General features: G+C 39.9%; 1 protein-coding gene across 2 annotated transcripts in view; it reads right to left on the bottom strand.

The window, feature by feature from the left end:
* The window catches only part of GRIN2B (glutamate ionotropic receptor NMDA type subunit 2B), a 416,163-nt gene that overhangs the window by 292,051 nt on the left and 106,478 nt on the right, over nucleotides 1–17,634 (bottom strand). For both annotated transcript variants that reach the window (XM_015570169.1, XM_015570170.1), the window contains exon 3: nucleotides 1,240–1,668. In XM_015570169.1, the coding sequence (XP_015425655.1) occupies nucleotides 1,240–1,650 (411 nt within the window). In that variant the 5' untranslated portion in view covers nucleotides 1,651–1,668. The remainder of the gene's footprint in view (nucleotides 1–1,239; nucleotides 1,669–17,634) is intronic.

Here is a 17,634-nt window from a genome sequence, read left to right on the forward strand (position 1 = left end):
ATATATATATTGTACTTGTAAAATGAATCCACCTGAGATAGAAATAACTGTGAAGGACAATATATAGTGAGAAGTGCTGCACCTCAGCAATAAGCAATCAAGGAAGGAAAAAATAACTGATTAAGTTTAAAATTTGAAAACAAAACATAACCACAACAAACTTGTGGTTAGAGAATAGGCGTCAATGCCAGAGAACAGTATCATATGACAATCCACTATTAATGTAGGAGCAACTAGATATATTTGAGGCCTGAAAGCAGTGGTCCTCAGCCTTAGTCAACAGGGGAGCTTTTAAAAATCCTAAACCTCAGGCAGTACCCGAGGCCAATAATCAGAATTTGGGGGGCGGAACCAGGCATTGGTGGTGTTTAAGGCTGTTTAGGTGATTCCAACGTGCAAGCAAGGTTACAGACCTATTGCCTTCCAATGTAAGCATGAGGAAATGAAGCTGCTACTGGTTCCATGGGTTAAAATCCACTCAAATACATAGACTGATGTGTGATGAGCATGGACACCTTAGCAAGAAGTACTTCTCTGTGATATTTTTATCCTCAAGGAAAATAATTACCCACCTCAAAGGAGATTTTGTTTCATATTCTTGAAACTGATATGGGTAAACATATGTATTATGAAGGAAGAATGGAGCACACCTTATTTTAAAATTTTGAAGGAGCACCCTAGCCTGTTTGGCTCAGTAGCTAGAGTGTTGGCCTGCACACCCAAGGGTCCTGGGTTCAATTCTGGTCAAGGGCACATACCTCGGTTGCAGGCTCCTCCCCGGCCCAAGCCCTAGTAGGGGCGCATGTAGGAGGCAACCAATTGATGCATTTCTCTCACATTGATATTTCCCTCTCTCTTCTATTTTCTCTAAAAATCAATGGAAAAAATATCTTCAGGTGAAGATTAAAAAAATAAAATTTTGAAGGAGCTATTCATATACGTATTTGAAGAAAATAGATCACAGAGCTACAAGTCTCTCTATCTCTTAGTCATTTCAGGGAATCCGTTTACAAAGAAATGGACACACAAAGCTGTGCAAAACTCTATGCATCACTAGATAACATCATCTTTCCCTCCCTTTCATCTCCAAGCAATTAGACTAATCCCTGGTCTATCCAGTCAGTGCATTCTGGCTAACAACCTTCCATCTTTCATAATTCAGTTTTGCATCAAAACAAATGGATCATTTAGTTCTTCATTCAAACCAACCAGATTCTTCTCACTGCAGCCCGCTTTTACCTTGTCTGCCATGATCATAGAGGATCCCCCGTGGATGCCCAGGATGGGGGTGAGAGTCTGGGCTGAAATGAAGTCAAGGATCTGGGCGATGGCTTCCTGGTCAGTGTCGTCAGCAAACACCACCCCCTGGATCTTTCGGTCCGACATGAGGTCACAGATACGGGTGATGATGCTCTTTGGATCAGTCTCATTCATGGCTACTAGCTCCACACGGGGCACCACAGAGAGATGATGGAAGTCATCTTTCTCGTGGGCATCCTTGATGGCCACCTCGTCTGAAGTGCCCACGAGGATGACAGCGATGCCAATGCTGGGGGGGCTCTTCTGAGAACGCGCTCTGCTGCCTGACACGGCCAGGACAGCCAACACCAACCAAAACTTGGGTGAACAGCACTCTGCTCTGGGCTTCATCTTCAATTCGTCGACTCCCTGAAAAGGCAAAGACAGCATGGTTAAGTCACAACCCACACCCCAGGACCTGTCTTTGAAGAGACTGGATACTGCACGTCGAGGGCCTTTGCTGGTCATCAAACCCTACTTCTGTCTTTTAGCCTAGTCTCTTAAAATCTCATGTTTTCTCAGCAGCGTGAGAGAAAAAAGCTTTCAGAAGCATCTGACATCCTTGAGCAAGAAAATAAAAGATGCTATTGCTAGAGCCATTAGCAGCAAACAGACAGAGACAAATGAGGCAACGAGGATGCAAGTGGTCCAGGCAGTAATGCCAAGTGCACAAACACAGGAGTCTCCAAGAGGGGGGTCTTGCTGTTGCTGCATGATCCTTGGCACTCCTATCCCAATTCACCCTTGAACTGCTCTTGGGCTGAGGGGATGGTGTGGGCCAGGCAAAGGGAGCAGTAAAATGGGCTTAGCAGAGGCTAGCAGAAAAACATGGTCTGGATAAGCTAGATATAGAGAGCTGCACATACATAAACCCCATATTCTCGCTGCCTTTACTTCATGTTCACCTCAAAGAGGACAAGAGCCTGAAAATTCTTCAGCAACACTTTTAGTATCTGGCTCTTAATACTAAATCAAAAAACAGCCAATATGTAGGCAGTACTTTAAAAAAAAATCTCAGTTTATCCTTACAGTAAACCAGTAGGAGGAAAATAAGAAAGGTACTGTTATCCCCATTTTATAGATGCTGAAGCTAAGGCTCAAAAAAGCTCAGAAATCCAAAACCATGAACCACTTCTGTGAAACAAATATGAATCCAGATCTTTTGATTTTTAGGCCAATTTGTATTCCATTGTATTACATCACACTGCTTCTCAAATCACCCATTACCACAAGAAGTCATTTTATTTTGATTTGTTCATGCATCAAAGTACAATGATTTCAACAAATACTACTGATAACTGCTATAGTGTTAGAGCCACTAACACTCCAACCAACTGTGCACCAGGCCCAGGGTATGTTAGAGGCACTTTTGAAAAATGTTTCATGCCATCCTACAGTAGTGACTTCCCTGAAATGACTTCCCATGTTTCCATACAATTCACCACCTTTTACCTACAACAAACTCCTACTTTTTACTTCCCTATTTGCCCCTAAATCTTACACTGTGCACAAGACTGAGGACACAGTTCTATATACAGCTTTGCGATTTCTCTTTATATTTCTCACTGTTTTCCAACAGCTCCTTTTATTTCAGTAGAACTGGTCCTGCTTCAGTTGTTTTGCTTTGTGTTAAATAATAATTTATTGTACTTCTATTATGTGCTGTGTACTGTGTTAGGCATTTCCTCATATGGAGTCTCTTTGGTCCTCACTGAAACCCTATAAACTAGTCATTTCATCCCCATTTATCAAATGGAGAAACTGAAACTTAAAACAGTTATGTAATGTTCCCAAGGTCAATAAATGCCAGCATGCCAAGATATAAACTTAGCATTTTTATACACCAAGGAAATATTCTACAAACTGCACCCAAAACCAGAATCAGCAATTCTCATTCTTCTCCAAAGAGAGAGAGGGAGTGTAATCAAGGATAAAAATGCCACCAAATATCTCCTACTTGTTTGGGGGGAAAAATTAATATATTAGGGATCTATAAACTTTGAGAGTTTAGCTAGCAAAAGAAAACAATAATGATGGTGCTGAGTAAAGAGAGATAAGGATGTTCAGGCTGAGCAGACTGACTGCAAAGGGCATTAATGATTTGGGAGTAAGATGCTGGGGACATTTTGTGGCTGAAGAAGCACAAAATCCAATCCAGTTCTTGGCAGAAAGAACCTTGGAACTCTTGTCGTTGTAGGCATCCTTCCACACTGCCAAGACGGAAACCTGTTATCTATCGCCTTGTCTATCGCTTGCAAATAAGATGAATAGCTCAGTGGTTCACACCTGAGCAAAGTTGACTCCTGACAGTTTTCTGGTCTACGTGTCTCTGTGGAAACAGGGGATGACCACAGGAGCCCTGGAAGCCTATGCTGATTAGCTGGTCCCAATCAAGCTTTAGAGCCAGGGCCTGAATTCCTCCTCCTCAACTCTATATAGCAGAGCAGTGCTATACAGTGTTGAGCAGCACTGAATATTCAAAGTAAGACCAATGGGTTTAGCATCTCAAAGAGCTATTGACAAAATAATAATAATAATCTGTTCAATTTCAAGGACTGGTTCTCAAGGAGCACCAGAAGATTTAGAATTTGGCAAGAGTGGCAGTGGGAGGAAAATAAGAAAGGTACTGGCAAAGGGAGCAGTAAATGGGCTTAGCAGCTAACTTCATTCCAATGGATTCTAATCATTTAGATACCAGTCGCTAAATCAGCTTCCGTCACATTGAAAAGTGGTCCACTCTGCCATGACAGTTCATTAACTTTAATGCACTCTCCACACTCCCGTTTTGATGTTTTATTTATTCTCTTTAAAACATCTCCTGTGTTCCTCTATTTCTTCTCACACAATGTATTGCACTTTGTTATGCAATGGCGAGTTGTGACACTCAGAGAATAGAATCAGGTTTTCCTGAGCATCTCTTTTATACTCAGAATAGAGCAAAGCACTTTACAAAGCAATACATTATGGGAGATACCAGTAAGAGAGGGACTGTGAAACAAACAAAGAAGCTTCTTTGAATACAAACTCAATTGCACACGTTAGAAGGGGCTTCTTTGAGAGAAAGTATGTAGTTCAAGATAAGCAAATTGGTTTTGCTTCTTTCCACAGACAGACCACAGTTAATCACGGCACCTGCTCTATGATGCTTTGCCCCCTCCTCTCCACTGTGCTTCACACTCCCCCAGTAGAATTGAGCATTGTTTCATTTTCACTATCACCACAGCCTGTATGTGTCTCTCTAAATACCTGTAAAAGTTTACTATAATTATATGACTATGTAATTAACTAGTTGGTAATCTCCTGGTAGGCAGGGAACTTTTCACTTCAGAAAGCATTTATTGAGCACCCACTACCTAGTAGACATTGTTGTTAGTGTTGGGGATGCTACTAAAACAGGCTCTACCCTCCACAACCACAGTCTAGTACAGTGATGGCGAACCTATGACACGCGTGTCAGAGGTGACACGCGAACTCATTTTTTGGTTGATTTTTCTTTGTTAAATGGCATTTAAATATATAAAATAAATATCAAAAATATAAGTCTTTGTTTTATTATGGTTGCAAATATCAAAAAATTTCTATATGTGGCATGGCACCAGAGGTAAGTTAGGGTTTTTCAAAATGCTGACAAGCTGAGCTCAAAAGGTTCACCATCACTGGTCTAGTAGAAGACACAGAAACACAAAGACTTTGTCTCATTTCGATTTGCATTTTGGGGGTATAGCTGGGCCTCATATACAAAAGGGAAGGACTCAATAAATTGTAGCCACTGAGTTTCTACCATTATAAAATTGTCAATATTTGACCATTTCTTAACTATAATAACCTATTTTACATATTATATACTTACAGTAACATTTTACCTATAGCCTACCATATGCCAAATGCTATGATTGCTAGGTAATTTTCATGCAGTGCTAAATCACATATGAACATTATAAGTCATAATTTTTCCTTATATTACAAAGAAGAAAACAACTTCTGAGAGGGTGAGTATATGACCAAGGTCACTCAGCTAATAAGAGATGTCAAGTTTCAAACCAAAGTTTGTCTGTCTCCAAAACCCTTGATCTTTCCATTTTGCTGCCTCTCACTATAAGTATATAAGTGAATGAACAAAAAAATTAAGAAAAGAATGAAATCACCAACAAAAACAAACTGTGTCTAATATCAGTTCCACATTAACTAAGTGCCTGAGGATGGGCAAATCACTTAATCACTGTCTCTATCTCTTCGCTGGTGAAATCAGGATAATGTACTAACCTACATACCTGAAAGACTTTTTGTGAGGATCAAATAATAATATGGAAGTGCTTTGAAGGAAAGGATGTTACCTTTAAGCTTTTATAGAAGTTGTTCAAGGATGCTAGCTATTTATGAAAGCACAAAGTCAGCATGTGGGAAGTGGGGGTGATGGAATGATAGACAGAGGCTAAGAGAAATGTAAAGAGGAGCCTCACAGGAGGCAAGTGATATCAGTTCCCTGATGGTTATAACGCCCTGGAGAATATGTCATATAATGGTCTCAGAGTAACAGCAAACTCTACTGACAGTTTTCCAGTTGTGTAGCAGAAATGAATAGTCATTCAGGCCAGGGTTGATAATGGGAATCAGTGAAGCTCAAGACCCCCAAACCAGGCCTTGAATTCAGGCATTAGGGTGTACAAACAGAGCCAAGAACAAAGCAGCCGGATCAGAGAGTCAGATGTTCACCTCCCGGCCCTCTGCCTCCTTGAGGCTTGAGCTGAGTGGTCCCCAGATCTACAGCAAGCAAAAGACCACAGTAGCCTACATTCATGCCTATAGTTGGTACATGGTAACTATAGCAGGAACCAGTCTACACTTTGCTGTCCACAGTAGATTCCAAAGGAAGACACATCTGATTGAGAATCTGAACCAACCCTGTCCTCAGGAAAAAACAAACAAAACAAAAAAAAAAACACTGAGTCCTGAGGCAACCCCAACAGAAAGAATAAAATGTGATTTAAATGGATGATTAAGTGAAATTTTCCAAGTACTACCTTTTAATGCAGTCAGGACACCATTTGGAGTAACAAAATTAAGGAGATTGTGGTTAATATATGATAGGCAGTGAGTAAAATGAAGATTAAAAGTGCCAGAACTATGCATCAGATCCAGTTCCCCAAGCTCCCAATAAAGACAGAAAGCTAGGATGCAAAGGCCTAAAATTTATCACTTCAGAAAATAGGGGGAAACAAGGAGTCTCATATAGTATATGTCAAGTGAAATAGAAAGAGCATAACCTTTTTGGAGGGCAATGTAGGAATATCTATCAAATTTTTAATATTAAGACAATATAAATTCAAAGGTAAAAACATCAAAAGTGACAATGAGCCCTAACCGGTTTGGCTCAGCGGATAGAGCATCAGTCTGCAGACTGAAGGGTCCCAGGTTCGATTCCGGTCAAGGGCATGTACCTTGGTTGAGGGCATATCCTCAATGGGAGGTGTGCAGGAGGCAGCTGATTCATGTTTCTCTCTCATCGATGTTTCTAACTCTCTATCTCTCTCCCTTTCTCTCTGTAAAAAATCAATAAAATATATATATTTTTAAAAAGTGACAATGAGAGATGTCAAATTTAGTACCAAGAAGACACAAAAATCATACTAATAATAGCGTAGGTGGTTGTCACGCCCTCACGCATCACGCCCTAATGTCATCACAAGATGGCCGTCACAAGATGGCCATCACAAGATGAAGGCAGGGCCCAGTGGAGGAGGCAGGTCACGGCAGGGAGGGCAGTTGCAGGCCATCAGGCTGACAGGGGAGAGCAGTTGCAGGCCATCATGCCAGCAGGGAAGGGCAGTTGGGGGTCATCAGGGGAGGGCAGTTGGGGGTGATCAGGCCAGCAGGGGAGGGCAGTTGGGGGTGATCAGACTGGCAGGGGAGCAGTTAGGCATCAATCAAGCTGGAAGGGGAGCAATTAGGGGGTTATCAGGCTGGCAGGCCAAGGTGGTGAGGGGCAATCAGGCAAGCAGGCAGGCAAATGGTTAGGAGCCAGAGGTCCTGAATTGTGAGATCAGGCCTAAACCAGCAGTTGGACATCCCCCGAGGTGTCCCAAATTGTAAGAGGTTGCAGGATGGGCTGAGGGACACCCCCTGCCTCTATGCATGAATTTCATGCACCAGGCCTCTAGTATGAATATAAAATTATAGGCTTAATGTGTGTAAAGCAATACTTAAAATTATCATGGGAAGTAACAAATAAATCCAATAGACAAAATATAAACAAAGGCATAAATAATTTTTTGAAAAACACAGCATGAGTAATAAGTTTGAACTAGTTCAGATATCTAGAAATTCACGTACAATACAGACTACATATTCTTTTAAGTATGTAAAAAAATATTGTATCTACAAAAATGCCTCAGTAAATTCCAAAGAATCAATCTAAAACAATTGTCATTTTTCTATAATGTAATTAAATCACAAACAAATTTTTTTTAAATATATTTTATTGATTTTCTACAGAGAGGAAGGGAGAGAAATAGAGAGTTAGAAACATCGATCAGAGAGAAACATCGATCAGCTGCCTCCTGCACATCTCCTACTGGGGATGTGCCCGCAACCCAGGTACATGCCCTTGACCGGAATCGAACCTGGGACCTTTCAGTCCGCAGGCTGATGCTCTATCCACTGACCCAAACCGGTTCCGGCACAAATAAATTTTTTAAAGTAGCTAAAAATATCACATATCCAAAACTTTTAAAAAAACTTTCTATTAAACAACCAAGGTAAGAAGGGAATCAAAAGAGAAACTAAAACATCCTTTGAAAGAAAGACAATAAAAATATTAAATATGGAAATGTCTAGTGTACAACTAAAACAGTTTAAAGAGAAATCTATGCCTCTAAATTCACTTGTAACAAAAATTTTAAATACAAAATAATTAATTGTAACTAAATTTTCACTTATTGAACAATTAACAGAATCAACCCTAATAAGGGATTAAATAATGAAGTACAGAAATTAATGAAACAGAAGGCAAAGAAAGGAAGAAAAAAGGTGATTCTTTGAAAGACTACAATAGCCCTAACCCATCTGGCTCAATGGATAGAGTGTCGGCCTGCGGACTGAAGGGTCCCAAGTTCGATTCCAGTCAAGGGCATGTACCTTGGTTGTAGGCACATCCCCAAAAGGGGGTGTGCAGGAGGCAGCTCATTGATGTTTCTCTCTCATCAATGTTTCTAACTCTCTGTCCCTCTACCTTCCTCTTTGTAAAAAAATCAATAAAATATATATTTTTTAAAAAGACTACAATAAAGTTCTGACAAGATCACTCAAGGTAAAACAGAAAAAAATGCAAATGAAATTCATAATAAAAATGGAAAAACAGCATCGTATACAATAAGATTTTTAAAATAAAATAATATTATGAAAAATGGATACTTTTTAAAGTGATGTATAAATATACAATAAAAATAGCAAAAAGGGGTTCAAAAGAAAATTTGAATATAACAGTAACCATTAAAGAAAATAAAATGGTTATTCAAGGCTCCCAATCCTAATCCACCAATAACCACCTCCCATCTCTACTCCCCACTCAACCAACCCACCTCTGTCAAAATAAAAGGAAGTAAAACAAGTGCACATGGTTTTATAAAGGAAATCCGAACTTTTAAGAGAAGAAATAAGCCTTGCTCATACACGTTGAATAAAATAGAAAAAGAAGAAAATCCAGATAACTGTAGTACAAGAAAAGATTATCATAGTTCCCCTTCACTTATGAACATAAAGAGGGGGGGAAAACCTAAAAAAAATATTGGCTAGCCAAAATAAACAGCATTTTTTAAAAAGAACATGATCAAATATGACATACCAGGAATGCAAGGATGGCTGAATTGTAGACTATACATCAAAATAAATCACTATATTAATGAACTAAAGGAGATATCTCAAAAACAGATATCTCAAAAACATGACAGAAACACATTTAATTAAGGGGGAAAATATCTATTCATGATGTAAATGTTTTTTAAAAAAATGCAATAACAGGAAATGAAGGAGATCATCAGTCTTTACCTGGTTTAGAGTATACACCAAAAACTCTTGATCACATTCTTTTTGACATTGAGAAAAAGGCAAGGTTTGTGCTGTCACTGCTATTGGAGGCTATGGTAAATAAAATAAGTCAAAAATAAAAGTTTTAAGAATGGGAAGAAAAAAGAAAACAACTAGCATTATCTGAAGATCCAATAGAATAGAAAATCCAATAGAATTTAAAAACAATTAGTATTCTCTTTTTTAATACTTTTTACTGATAATAAATAAGGAATTAAATAATAAGGAATTAAATAATGAAGTGCAGAAATTAATGAAATAGAAGGGAAAGAAAGGAAGAAAAAAGCTGATTCTTTAAAAGAATCATAGAGGAAGGGAGAGGAAGAGACAAATAGAAACATAAATAATAAGAGAGAATCATTGATCGGCTGCCTCCTGAATGCCCCCTACTGGGGATCAAGCCACAAAAGGGCATGTGCCCTTGACCAGAATCGAACCTGGGACCCTTCAGTCCCCAGGCCAACGCTTAGTATTAATATGAGTGGAGCAAGGTTGCTAGATAAATGATACTCTTAGAAAACATTAATAGCTCTCTTTTAACCAACTAAAAAATATAAACTCATAATAGCACAAGCAACTAAAATATGCATAAGACATCTAACAGAGCAAATGTGAAACTCCATTAAAGGCTATAAAAGAAGACCTGAACAATGTAATCATATACCACATTCACAGGTATGATAACATAGTATCTTAGAGTTCTATTTTACTCTGAATTCATCTATAACTTCAAGGCGATTGCTGTCATTAATAATAGCTGGATTTTCAAAAGAATTTTATTAACTTATTCTAAAATGCATACAGAAGAATAAAGATACACAAAGAACTAAATCAATAAACAAGATGTCCTTATGTGAACCAATAATGAAAATGTGCCATGAACTAAGAAGTATGATGAACTCAACTCTGCATAACAGATCCAAAGTACATTTTTTAATTAACTTTTTTTAAAATTTTAAGTTCCATGTCAATTTTGGGTTTTAAGTTATACTTTCTAAATTAAAATTTATAGGCTCAGAGCAAATGTTGAACCAAAGAAGTGCTTTTAAGTCATAATGCTTAGCTTAGGCAACGCATGTGTTCAACAACCACTTGAAGCAGGAGGGTATTACAGATGTCAAACATCTACTATTTAATGTCATTTTGATGTATAAGACCAATATCTATTTCTAGCAAATGAAATACATCTATACATGCAGGATTTTTGGAAACCCAATTTCACTCCTCCAAATGCACTGAGGATGTGCTAAACATCATCTCAATATTATCTAAATCTGTAAAAATAACATATAAAAGGTACCAACCATTCATTTCAGTTGACTTAGAACCTAAAACTTCTCTCTGCACTGTTATTCTCCTCCTTCTTATAATATTACCATCATCCATTACTCTTTTAGAGCTCTGAGCTCCCTTGCCCCTGCTCTTTCTTCAGAAAGGAAAGAAAGAAATCCTGGGAGTGTGGGGAGTGGAGGCAGGTTCTGAGACTGTGTACCTATAAAACCAGTAAAGAAAGAAAAGTCCACCTGGACATCTTACAAACATGCTAACTCCATTTTTAATGTAGTGATTGACATGGCAATAAACAGTGCTCCTTGGTCCTGCTGGGGCATTTACTTATCTAAATGCACTCCTGTGCAGGGCCAACCACAAATGCATTTCAACATACCACAGCCACAACAAATAATGTCAAGACAAGGTCAAAGAAAACAGAGCCTTAGTTAAGGCACTTATGGCAAAGTATCTGATCAGAGGAGAATAGGAGAGATGGGAGAGAGGGAAAAAATACAGGTAAAAATGATCCAAACCCTTGACCATCAAGTCCTCTTATGCGGTGCAGGTAGAGATGCCCTTCCAATGACCATAGTCCTTTAGACGCCTAGAAGAAGCTGCAAAGGTCAATGGGGCATTTAATTTCTTGACTTAGAACCTAAAACTTATTTCAGCAGATAAATTATTCTGCTGAAATAAGAGCCTTCTGTTTATACTGGGTCCATGCAGACCTGAACTCCTTCCTTGTTCTACAACACTCCCAGTGGTAAAAGCAGGCTGTTCTCTCTGACTTGTTCTTTTCTGCCGTCTGTGCAAAGCAGAAATATCACTTCTACAGTCACCCAAGTTCCTGATACAAGAGCTGTACAGATAACTAGTAAAGGATTATGAATCACTTCAGATGTGTACACTTTAATAGAAGTTTGCAATACAAACATCAATGATTATCTATATTCTCACCAGCAACAGCCACTCATGTTTTCCTTAATATCTGCAAGAGCAGACACCAAAATTGTTCAAAGTTTTTCTCCTAACATCTGCACACGGTTCTTAATTATAATTAATTTATATGCCTCAAAGGACATTGTGGGCAGCCCTGCTGAAATCCAAACCTTTTGAAACCAGATTCTGATTATTGCCATTTGGCAGCAGATTACGGCAATTTATTGGTTTAACAGCAAAATAACATTCTCAAGTGTAAACAAAAATTATTGGTTTGACACTGATTATTAAGTGGGGGAGGGTGAGTAGTGAAAATGGGTGGTGGGTCAGAAAAAGAGAAACACAGAACAGAGCAGCAGGAAAATCTCACCTGGGGAAAAGGCACAACAAGGAAGATATTGGGAGGGCAACAGTAAGCCAAGGATGGGACAGGGACCACCAGAGCTACCCAGAAAACACTGGTGTTCTGAGTAAAAGGCCATGTCCAAGTCCCCCAAGTAATCTGCTCTACTGCCTAAGTATACTCCAAGCCACGGCAACCATCCACAAAACCTCTTCTGCAGACCCAGCAATGATAATTGTGCTGTATTTGGTGGAGAGAGCAAAGCTTTGGAGTTGAAAACACGGGCTCTATATTTACTCTTAATTTGCTGTGTGATCTTAGTTTAGTTTCTTTACTTCTCTGACCCTCAGGCCCCTCTTCTGTAAAACAGGAGAGAATAACTGCTTTCACAGGATTGCTGTGAAGATTGACTCACTTGATAAATGTCACTGACTGTTTTCCATGTGCCAGGGAATGTGATAGGAGGTGGGATCCAACACTGAACTGGATCCAATCTACAAGCAGCCTTTAACCTAATGGCCAGGGCAGACAAACAGGAAATTACAGTACAACGTGATGCGTTATAATAGGGCATGCCCAGTGCTCCATAGGAGGCCCCCTAATCCTGTCTGGGAGAGAAGGAGAGTAACAAGTAAGTGCTAACAGATGAGCAGGAAATGTAATGAAAACGATAGACTGAAATTGTCACAATGATAAAATATTAATTACAGTAAAGGAGGCAAGGACCTAGAAGTCAAAAGACCTAGGATTGAAACTTGACTTTAATACTTACTTCCATTAAGGAGAGGGGAGCCAGTAACTTAAATTATCTGGACCTCATTTTCTTCATTATAAAATGCGGATTATTATCCTCACTTCACAGAAATAAACAATTTATTTGAATGCATCTAGCAAATAGCAGGGACCTGATATTTTTTCATTGAATGTGAATAGACTTTGTCCAAAGGCAGATAAGGAGCTTCTCTTGCCTCAAATTACTTAGAAGAGTAAGACTCCTTCCCTCTCACCTCCATCTTTAACTTTAGTACCATTCTACTGACCTTAGAAATTAGTTGTTTTAAAAAGTTAGTCTATAAGTAACAACCTGATATTCAATATAAACAATTATTAAAATAGATTTTAAATCCTAAAGCCAGCCAGCACCTACTCCCCGTCCCCGCCTTTCCCCACCAGCCGCCTAATTTGCCCTGGCCAGTGTGCTCAATTGTTAGTGTCTGGAAGGGTCCCAGGTTCAATTCCCAGGTTAAGGGCACATATCTGGGCTGCAGATTTGATCCATGGCCCAGTTGGGGTGTGAGCAGAAGGCAACCAATTGATGTGTCTCTCTCACATCAAAGCTTCTCTCTCTTCTCTTTTCTTCTCTTCTATCTTCTCTTTCTCTTCCCTCTCTTTCTCTCTCTCTCCCTCTGCTGCCCCCCCTCTCTTCCACTCTCTCTAAAAATAAAAATCAATGGAAAAAAATATCATCAGGGGAGGATTAACAAACAACAACAAAATAGTAGGTGCTGGCTGGCTTTAGGATTTAAAATCTATTTTAATAATTTTGTGCAAAGTAATATGACAACTTCAATTACATCAAAATAATCATTTATTATCTTTGAAATCCATATCTTCACTCACCAATTGTGATTCTCCCTGCATGGAATATAAGAAAGGAGAACCCACCCTCACTATGTTGGCTAGTAAGATAACTTTTCTTGGAAACTCTGATGAAGGGCAAGGATTACATCTGTTTTCTTTATCTCCAGTACTTAGCAGAGTGTCTGGCATATGGTAGGTGCTCAATGAACATTTGTTGGTGACATTAGTGAATGAACCAATGATTAGGTACCTCAGAAGACCAATAATGAACTACCTCTCTCCATCTCCGTTGACACATAAATGAAGGTATTGTTTTAGGTCCTTCACTCCCAAGGGTTATAACATAAAGGGAAATACCATAAACAGCAAAGCCATTTCCAATTTCTTGATATTATGTAGGGATCATTCCTAGGTCAATGTTGCTAGCTGGTAATTGCCTGTATATCTGAGTATTTATTTGCACCTGTACGTATGTGTGTAAATCAATGCCTATACAAGTGAAATATGTTAATGTGTACAAATTAGCCCTCTTTTCCTTGGTCTCTGAGTTCTAAGGAGGTTCTGATGATGAAGCATAAACATGATTCAGCCTTCAGCTCAGAGCCTAAATCTAAAACAAGATTCTGAGGCCATAAGAGACCTCACAGAGAGCATGGTAGCAAGGCCAGAATCAATAGGGAACAAAAGCCACACCATTTGAGCTGCCTGGTTATCAGGCCAAGTCTAGATGCAGTCATGCATTCCTTGCTATAAAATGCCATCTTTATTATTGCCATCAATATGCATATCTGTTCATCATAAACCAATCCTACCTGAATTCTGAACTCACTTAAACCCTGCTAATAACACATGTGAAATTGAGCACCTACTCAGAGAATTAATCGCAAGTTGAAACATAACCTCTTTAATTTCCTTGCCCTTCCTCCTCTCTCCCCCCTTCTCTCAAATTACTGTATAAGAAGACAAGGGACAGAACTGAGGGCCAGAAAACCTCCGGCCCTGTTACATCCCGACACTGACAAGCCACAGGACTCAGAATTACTCAACCTCTCTGTGGCTGTGAAGTAAGAGAAATGAACTGGTTGTTCTCAAAGTTTCTTCCAACTTTAAAATTCTGTGAATCTTTCTATCTTCCGTTCCCCACTCCAGATCACCTCTCTCCTCTACTCTGAATGCCAGGAGGCAAGCCTGTTTGGAGCACATCAATGGACTTCCTAGTCCTTTGGCCTCCAGGTGGGTTTGACTAATAAAGAGCATAAGAAGGAGCTCAGAGGGAACAAGAAGGCTGAGACTGGGGTATCTACTCTCTGTGTTTCCTCCCTGTGGGTCCACTAAGGGTTGGAAGTATCGCTTGACTAAAGATCATAGCCTCCATGAAACATCCCTCTCCTTGCTCTCTCCACAGAGTTCCGCCTACAGATTCCAAAAATTGCTCCCACTTTCCTCCTCTGTTACTACAGGTGGTGGTGACTCCACCAAGTTGCTTCTAGCTCCAGGACACCTCTACTTGTGGTTTCTATACATTGCCCACAACCTAGTAGTCTTTTTTCTAAACTTTCTTCAAGCTAAACAAATTGAGGGTGCCATCTGTTTCCTGCTGTGACCATAAATGATACAGATTCCTCCCGCATTCCACAATAATGCCTAGGAGCCTCTGGGGTTCCCAATGTCAAAAGCAAGACCTGAATTCTACCACCACTCGCCACTGAATAAGGTATGGCCCCTCCTGACAATGCTCCCTGCTTGTCCTCAGATCCTGGTGAGCAGCATTATAAGGAGTGATGCTCTCCAGGTGCCTGGCCCTCTGCAAAGAAGGAACGAACGTCGGTAGCATACTTCAAGAGAAAAGCTTTGGGAAGCCAGCATTTTGAGAGTGAGGAATGTAGAATTGGGGATCAGAAAAATACACCAAGCAATTATCAGGATGACTACAAAGCACAATCCAGAGAAAGGCAGAGCATTTCATGAAGGAAATGTGTTCATTAAATAGGACTTTAGATGGCCAAAGAAACAAACTGGCAACAAAGCCCTTATTTCCTTTGTCTTTTCTCTTTGATATGGGCAGAACCCGCTTCAGGAAAAAATAAAGTTTTAGAATCAATTTTCACTATCAACTTATAAGCCAAAGTATAAATGAAGAAATACAGCAGCACAAGAAAGCATAAAAGTTACATTTCTAGGAAATAATATGACAATTAACTTTGTATTTTTTTAATATGTGGAAAAAATTATGCCCTGGCTGGTGTTCTTAATGGTTAGAGCACCAACCCTCATACCGAGGGGTCTCAGGTTTGATTCCCGGTCAAGGGCACATATCTGGGTTGCGGGTTCCATCCCCAGCTCTGGGCCTCTGGTCAGGGCACATGCGGGAGGCAACCAATCAATGTGTCTCTCTCACACTGTTGTTTCTCTCTCTCCCTTTCATTCTCTCTCTAAAAAGCAATTAAAAAAATATCCTCAGGTGAGGATTAACAAGAACAAGAAAGTAGTGAAAAAGGATGAAAAAATATTTGTGAACCCCTTGCTGTAGTGATAATAATATAGTTACAGTTTGGCCATCCTTTACATTTTATATTGTTTTTAAAAAGCAAGTAGCTGCTCTCTGAACCCAGCATGCTTACATTGTTAGAAGAAAATGTACATCAGGCCTAAATTGCCATGTTCATATCACCAAAGAAATGGCAGGGCAGGGACAGCCGGCACAGCCTGCTCCTCCTTCCCATGCCCCAAGGGGCAGGGGGTGGGGGGACCGAGCAGATGAAGCTCCTCCCCAACTCAGTTCAGCCCCAGGCCAGGCCAGTACGCAGGGCAGGGATCTGTACTTCCAGCTGCAGAAAGTACACTCAAGAGCTCCGCAACTTTCCTACTTTAAGTTAGTGTTTGATATTTGAAATAATGGACATTAACTTATGTGGTAATCACTTTGCAATATAAGTGAAGTCATTTTGCTATACATCTTAAATGTATACAGGGGCTGTATGTCAATTATATCTCAGTAAACCTGGAAAAAAATTACATTTTGAAAGCAAAAAACCCAAGCTACAACCTCACACCAGCTCCTATCCCTTTCCTCTCAGAAGTCCAAATCCTTACAGAGGTCCCATCATGCAAATCACAGCCACGTGTCCCAGGGAGAGAAGGTCAGGCATCTGTCCACAGGACTGTCCACTCAGCATGGAGAGAGGGCATTCGCACCCAATGCTGGACCTTCAGATGGCATGAAGGAGCTCAAGAGTATGTAGACGCTCAGAGAGAAACTGCTCTGAGCTTGAAAGTGAGGACAACTTTATCTGGGCTAAAAGCTCTGAGGGCATCTAAGGTGAAGGCGCTGGTTTGAGCAGAGGCTCAGAAATGACAGCACTAAGGTGCAAAAGCAATGGGGCACAACGCTGATTTAAAAAAAATGGTACACAGCGCGGCCCGCCCAAAGTAAGAGTTCATGGAAAGGGTAGCTGTGAGATAAAGCTGAAAAGATACGCAGAGGAATCTGGGTGCTTAGCGAAGGCACTTGGACAGTGAGTGGTGACAAGAAATGATGGAAGGACGGGAGGGGAAGGAACAGATCTCTGACCACTAAATTCCATTATTTTCAACTTCCAAGGTGAATGAGACGGCAGCTGCCTTCAAAAGCTGTTTGGGAAATCAACAAGGCTAGCTGATTACAGCAGGGAAATTCCTTGTCTACCTCCTGATAACAGCTGCCACTGCTGGGAAGTTAAGACCCCAGTTTTATAATGATAAAGAAACAGAAGTGCTTATGAAACACCATTCACAGAAGTGTTTTTGATTGAAATAGTATTCATGAAGACCATGCTCTTTGCAATGTGAACATTTCCCAATGGTAATGAACCTAAATACAATGACCCTGGACTCCTGCCTGTCTCCTCTCGGCTCTATCTTAAGTCTACTCCCGCGCTCTTTCTGTTTATTACTTTTACTTGCTCATTCAAAGGGTGTCCCTTCTGACAGCGGTCAGTCTGTTCTCTGTATCAGAGACTAGACTTTGGGTCGTAGCACACAACAAAATATAGGTGATGCATTATAGCATTATACACTTGAATCCTATATCATTTTATTAACCAATGCAACCCCAATAAATTTAATAAAAATATTTTTTT

Source organism: Myotis davidii, unplaced genomic scaffold (genome assembly GCF_000327345.1).
Source record: "Myotis davidii unplaced genomic scaffold, ASM32734v1 scaffold205, whole genome shotgun sequence".
Lineage (NCBI taxonomy): Eukaryota > Metazoa > Chordata > Mammalia > Chiroptera > Vespertilionidae > Myotis > Myotis davidii.